General features: G+C 34.9%; 1 protein-coding gene across 1 annotated transcript; it reads right to left on the reverse strand.

Moving 5' to 3' along the window:
- Positions 1-379: 379 nt before the first annotated feature.
- LOC137925149 (facilitated trehalose transporter Tret1-like) lies at positions 380-5,108 on the reverse strand. Its single transcript, XM_068768531.1, has 3 exons — positions 5,067-5,108; positions 3,563-3,689; positions 380-1,671 (listed from the first exon to the last, which is right to left on the reverse strand). The coding sequence occupies exons 1-3, from the start codon at positions 5,106-5,108 to the stop codon at positions 380-382; spliced, it is 1,461 nt and encodes a 486-aa protein (XP_068624632.1).
- Between the last annotated feature and the right edge of the window lie 892 nt (positions 5,109-6,000).

Here is a 6,000-nt window from a genome sequence, read left to right on the forward strand (position 1 = left end):
AAAAGTCTAGACTAATTTTGTCAATTTAGGAACCGGCCTTACCCAAAGAACGCCATTGAGCTGACAGCCGCCAGCGACATCCCACGATCTTGACTACGACGGTCCACCTGCTGGGGAACCTGCCCACGCCGCGCCTACCGGCTCGTGTTCACCAGTCGAGAACCTTTCGGCTCCAACTATTGCACGAGTATTTAGTCAATCCATATTTCTGTGGCGGATAAATGAAACAAAAAACAATTTATCAAAACTCATTTTAATGTAAATAAGTTTAATTAAATATATGAAGCAAAATCGTTGTTAGTTTTGAAATTAAAAAAAAAAATTGTTATTAAATTTCTTCATTATAATATTCTATGTTTATTGAGTGTCTTATGTTAAGTCAATTAACATGGTTTACTTTTGTCAATAGGCTATTCAATACTTCTGCGTTCTCTTCATTTTTAGTTTTACCGCGGTATTCTTCTTCAATCTCCTGCAGCGTCTTATCCTTGGTCTCCGGCACCAGGAACCAAGTAACAACCAGCGCGTACGCAACTAACGATGCGTACACAGTCAGCATACCATGCAATCCCATACTAGACATCATATGCAGAGCAGTTTTAGTGCAAACAATGTAGTTCATGCAGAAGAATATTTGTCCAATCATGTTAGAAATGCCTCGATATTCATACACAAATATTTCGCCCGCGAAGATGTTAGGCAGCGTGATGTTGCCGATTGAGAACGTGAACACGTGGATGTGGATCAGAATCTTTCCAATCATCGGGTGATCGTACTCTAGAAGGTTATGAGTTTTTAAGTACGAATAAACAATCATGGCGATGTAAGATAAAATGTTACAGGAGATTGTCACAAGAAACATTGGTCTTCTTCTGCATTTCCTGGTAACAATAACAGCACACATACTTGACACAGCTCGAAGTATATCAGTTGATAGCAACATTACTGGTATATTCACATCCTTGCCAGCTAAACCGTGGACTATGTTAGTGGTGTACGCGTCGAATACAGTAGCCGGGGACCACTCGTTTATAATGTGTAAATGTAAGATTATTATCACAGGCTTATAAAACTCTTTTCTTTTCCACATTAAAAAAAAATCAATTGCTTTATTCTTTATCTTTTTTATTAAATTCGTTTTGATTTTATCCTGTGATTCTGACGTGTACTTGGATATCATTTTTTCCAATTCCTCCTCTTCCTCGGGATATCTAAGCCAGCGGAAGGCGTCCTTGCATTGATCGAATTTACCGCGTGATGCGAGGTAAGTCGGTGACTCAGGTGAGAGCAGAGTTATTAGTGTGTTAAACACGGTGGTGCCGCAGCAAAACGCACCAGCGATTTTCCATGAGAAATATGTTCCTATCGTGTGATTTGTCAGTACTCCCATTGATATTGCCAAGGAAATTGTCGTGAGCGCAACACCTCTGTACTTCGGACTGGAGTATTCCCCGATCAGAACTGGTACTACTATCGCAGCGAGTCCGAGACAGAAGCCTTGGATGAATCTGATGAAGAGGATAGCGTGAACGTCAGTTGTGAATATCAAGGCGCCCCAACTGATGGACAGGATAATTGAACGCATCAAGTTCACGATCCTGCGACCGTATGTAGACATCAGCGATGGCGTTACTAATAAACCGATTAGTAAAGATATACCATTGATGGAAGCTGTGGACAAAGGATAATGCATTAATGACATTCATCATCTGATCCCTATTTAATTATTAAACAATTTATATTAGATAAGAACGTAAAGAGTAGAGGAGATTTTATCGAGTGATTGTCTTAGATTAAATATGCTCAAGTTCTATAAAATCACAGCTTTATCACTTCATAGTGCAAATGATAAAAGCTCAATGTAATCAGATGTTGAGGACATGAGAGTTGCAAAAGCTATAACGGAATAAATGTATGGCTCTTTTTCAATCACATTTCTTAATGCACTAAACGTTTTTTTTTCTTTTGCAATGTGACTGGCTGATACTGCAATAAAGTAATACAGAGTATATAGAATTTTAAATTTGGAAATAAATGGATTTTATTTCTTATTAAATTGTCACTAAATGATCTATTATTTCTAGATAGGTTGTACCAAATATTATTTGTCAGCATAAGAGACATACATTCACTCTGGTAAAGCCATTTCACCTATTTTGAATAAGTCGGTAGATTGCATTATGAATCTAATATCTGTATAATTGAGTTTATGTTTATAGATATGTAGGATATATAGGATTCAAGGTCACTTTTCGAATTATAACGAATGATCAGATCAATTTTAAAAACAACTCAACACCAACTCCTGCTTTGCAATAATTAATGTAAAATCAATAATTCTCTGATTAAACCGAACTAATTGCCCAAAAATGGACCTTGGACATCTAAATGAGAGGCAAAGTAATTAAATATATTATTTAATCAAGAGTGCAAGAGGTCTGAGGGTTGTGGGGTAAATGGAGCCTGTCTATTTTTGCTCTGGTGTGCTACTTCCGGTTGTCTGTGGTCCGAGAAGCAATGCCCAAAGATGGTACTGGACGAGCGTGATGTGCGGAGTGGCACGAAGAAATACGTCTTGTTTTAGCATTGTCGCCAAAAATGTAAACAACAGTAACACTTATTAAAGATTAATCAAGAATTAAAGAAACACGGCTTCAAGTTAAATGAACGTGGAGACTGAGCCGAACGCTGAACGTGGCGAGTGGCACGGGTGTGTCGCGGAAAGGTCCTGGCTGGAATGTACGATGGCTGCGCATGCGCAGGCAAAATGTCCGCGCGTATCTCAGCAGTTAATAACACTTACATGTAAGATAGCAGAAATTATTATGTGTAATTAGAGGTAATGACGAGGATGGGATTTGAACCCACTCGTGCAGAATACATAGGATTAGTAGTCCAAAGCCTTAAATACTCGGTTACCTCGTCTACTATAGTGGTACAAATTTGTACTAAAAGTTTTTTTTTAGTTTTTTATCAGCCAATTTGTTTACTATATTGTTGGTAAAAAGGATCTGCATATATGTGTACAGTAATGTATATGTTTATATGTATGTACGCCGGGAACTGCCCTTTACTTCACGTTTCTCATCTCCATCCAAAGGTTGTCTGGTAGAGATCGCCTCGAGCGATAAGACCGCGTCTTGTACCACTATATCACTTCTTTTTTTAGTTATTATCTATAGTGTACAATAAAATATAAATCTAATATATAAAATTCTCGTGTCACGGTGTTCGAACTTGAACTCCTCTGAAACGGCTTGACTGATTTTTACCAAATTTAATATGCGTATTCAGTAGGTCTGAGAATCGGCTACTATCTATTTTCTATACCCCTAAGTGATAAAGGTTGTTCACACTTAAATTTTTTTTTTTTTTAGCGAAATTTTTTGTTTTTATTTTTTTATGATACGGCATACAAGAATACATACAACCATAAATTTTCACCCCTCTACGATCAACCCTTATTTTTTATTTGTAAATTAAAATATCAATTTTTTTGCAAAACAACGTTTGCGGGATCAGCTAGTAAGTAATAAAAATGAATTAGCTATACGAAACTCACCGATCCACGAGGCCTGTTCATCATCAATGTCCTGAACTTCTTTTAGCTGCGGCAGCATCACCGAGGTGAACGATACGACGTGACTCGTTGAAGTCATGCCCAACGAGACGCCCAGAATAGCAATACACTGAAAATGAAAAATTAATTTTTTCAATGAAAATCTCCTATTGTATACGAGAAAAATTATACTCTTTAGTACTAAAACACCTTCGTTATTATAAGTCGTAAGGTAATAAAATATCTGCTATCTTTTTGTATCGTGAACCTTTTTAAACGGTTTTATTTAGTTCGATCCGTACGGAATTTGTTTATTTGGGTCAAAATGAGAAATTAAAATTAAGCACCTTCCCGTTGTCAGATTGATTTGAAATTTGGTACACACATTTAATTTAGATGATAATACAATATAATAAAATCAATAGCATTATAAATCTAAGATAGTCGCCGATACAAAATGGCGGATTATATATTTTTCCTTAACCCCCTCAATATGGGTATCAAATGATAGGGCTACACTAGTAAAACATGACGATTATGTCAAAATCTAAAATTCAAGATGGACGCCGTTTCAATATGGCGGACTAGGTACATGTTTTTCCACAACCACCACAATATGGGTATCAAAAAACCGTATAACTTAAAAGTTTTTTAAATGTATTTTTTTATATCAGTACAAGTGTTCGATGGTGTATATTGCTTTCGTTTTTGCGTTCAAATATGAATGAACTAGCGCTTGACTTAGTGTTTGTCGTCCATCCTTTTTACGACGTAAAATTGACAATAAATATATGTAATAAATCTAAATTTATTATTTTAAACTATAAAAACCAGTGGATTCAAAATTCGATTTTTACAATATAACAGATATCATGGTTCAACTCGCAATATTTTCCTAAACTATAAAAATGTCACAAGCCGTATCTTCTAACAAAAAAAAATTGTAAAGAATTAAAATGAAATCTATCCGATATACCAGTCATGATCTACCTGGGGCAGTAACACCAATGAAGGATCATTCCTATCTTTCGCTCGTGGGGTGGCGAGTGATACGGTTGAAAGAAATAAAACTGTATAGAATAAGATACTTAATAAACTCTGCACAAAATAAATTGTTAACTAATAATAAGAAATAGAAAAAGAAATGTGTAATAAAGAATTAAGAAAGTAAAATAAATGTGTAAATAAAGATAAATTAAATGTAAGATAAAATTAAAGAATAAAAATAAATAAAATGTACCTAGCCACCTTAGAGTAAGAAGATGATGGAAGAAAGACGAGGAAAGAAAAAAGGTATAAAAGAGCATAACGAAAGATATTGTGAAGGACAAAAGTAAAGAATGAAAGATATTGTGTCGCGTGAAAGAGAGTGATAAATAAAGAAAATACTGAAAAAAAATTATTGAACAATAAAGTCCCTAATCCCAAAAAGTTAGGGGTACAAGAGGCCCCCAATAGCGGGGGCCATTAAAAAAAAACACCAATGGAGGAGGAAAGTGCAACATACCTGTCGTGCTAGCGTTGACATACATAGAAGCCATTTCGTCATGGTGGCTTTGAATGCACGCACAGGACTCTAGCGGTTCGGTATAACCTTCGTTTCAATGCACTACGATGAAATGAAATCTGAAACAATATTTTCTTAAAGAACATATACTGTAATAGTAATCTACTGAAAAAGGTCTTTTCATTTAGCTGCTACATATTCTAGAGTAAATTTTATAAGTAAAATATCAAGTCAATATTTGTAAAATTAATGCCTTCATCTTTCTCGTGACAAATAAAAAGTTATAAAATTGTTTGTAACATAATATTGAAGCTTTTTACGTAATAATTACAAATTCCAATAATGACACTAAAATAATTAACAACTGCTTATGAATATAAATAATAGAGATTATCTTCGTCTCTTTTTTATTTTAGATAGACGCCCGCTGCAAGATATAGAGCTATTGAGTGCTGCTAGATCCAGCGACTTCTGAATTTGCCTGTAAGTGTTCTGAAAATAAATATAAAAACATTTAAAAAACTTTTAAGTTAAACGGTTTTTTGATACCCATATTGTCGTGGTTGTGGAAAAATATGTACCTAGTCCGCCATATTGGTACGGCGTCCATCTTGAATTTTAAATTATGACATAATCATAGTGTTTTACTAGTGTAGCCCTTTCATTTGATACCCATATTGAGGGGGTTAAGGAAAAATATGTAATCCGCCATTTTGTATCGGCAACCATCTTAGATTTATAATGTTATTGATTTTATTATATTGTATTGTCATCTAAATTAAACATGTGTACCAAATTTCAGATCAATCTGACAACCGGAAGGTGCTTAAATTTCAACTTCTAATTTTGACCCACATAAATTCCGTACGGGTCGAACTAAATAAAACCGTTTAAAAATAGATGCCTTCATATTTCTCGTGACAAATAAAAAAGG

The sequence above is a fragment of the Battus philenor genome, unplaced genomic scaffold, assembly GCF_028537555.1.
Source record: "Battus philenor isolate CCGP_79_NKW_IND1 unplaced genomic scaffold, ilBatPhil1.0.hap1 SCAF_26, whole genome shotgun sequence".
NCBI lineage: Eukaryota > Metazoa > Arthropoda > Insecta > Lepidoptera > Papilionidae > Battus > Battus philenor.

Excerpts from the sequence above, each read along its gene's own strand:
- LOC137925149 (XM_068768531.1), bottom strand. The coding sequence starts at position 5,108 with ATGACGAAATGGCTTCTATGTATGTCAACGCTAGCACGACAG. Across the intron at positions 3,690-5,066 it reads TGTCAACGCTAGCACGACAG|TGTATTGCTATTCTGGGCGT; the intron begins GTATGTTGCACT and ends TTTCATTTTCAG. Across the intron at positions 1,672-3,562 it reads TGAACAGGCCTCGTGGATCG|CTTCCATCAATGGTATATCT; the intron begins GTGAGTTTCGTA and ends CTTTGTCCACAG.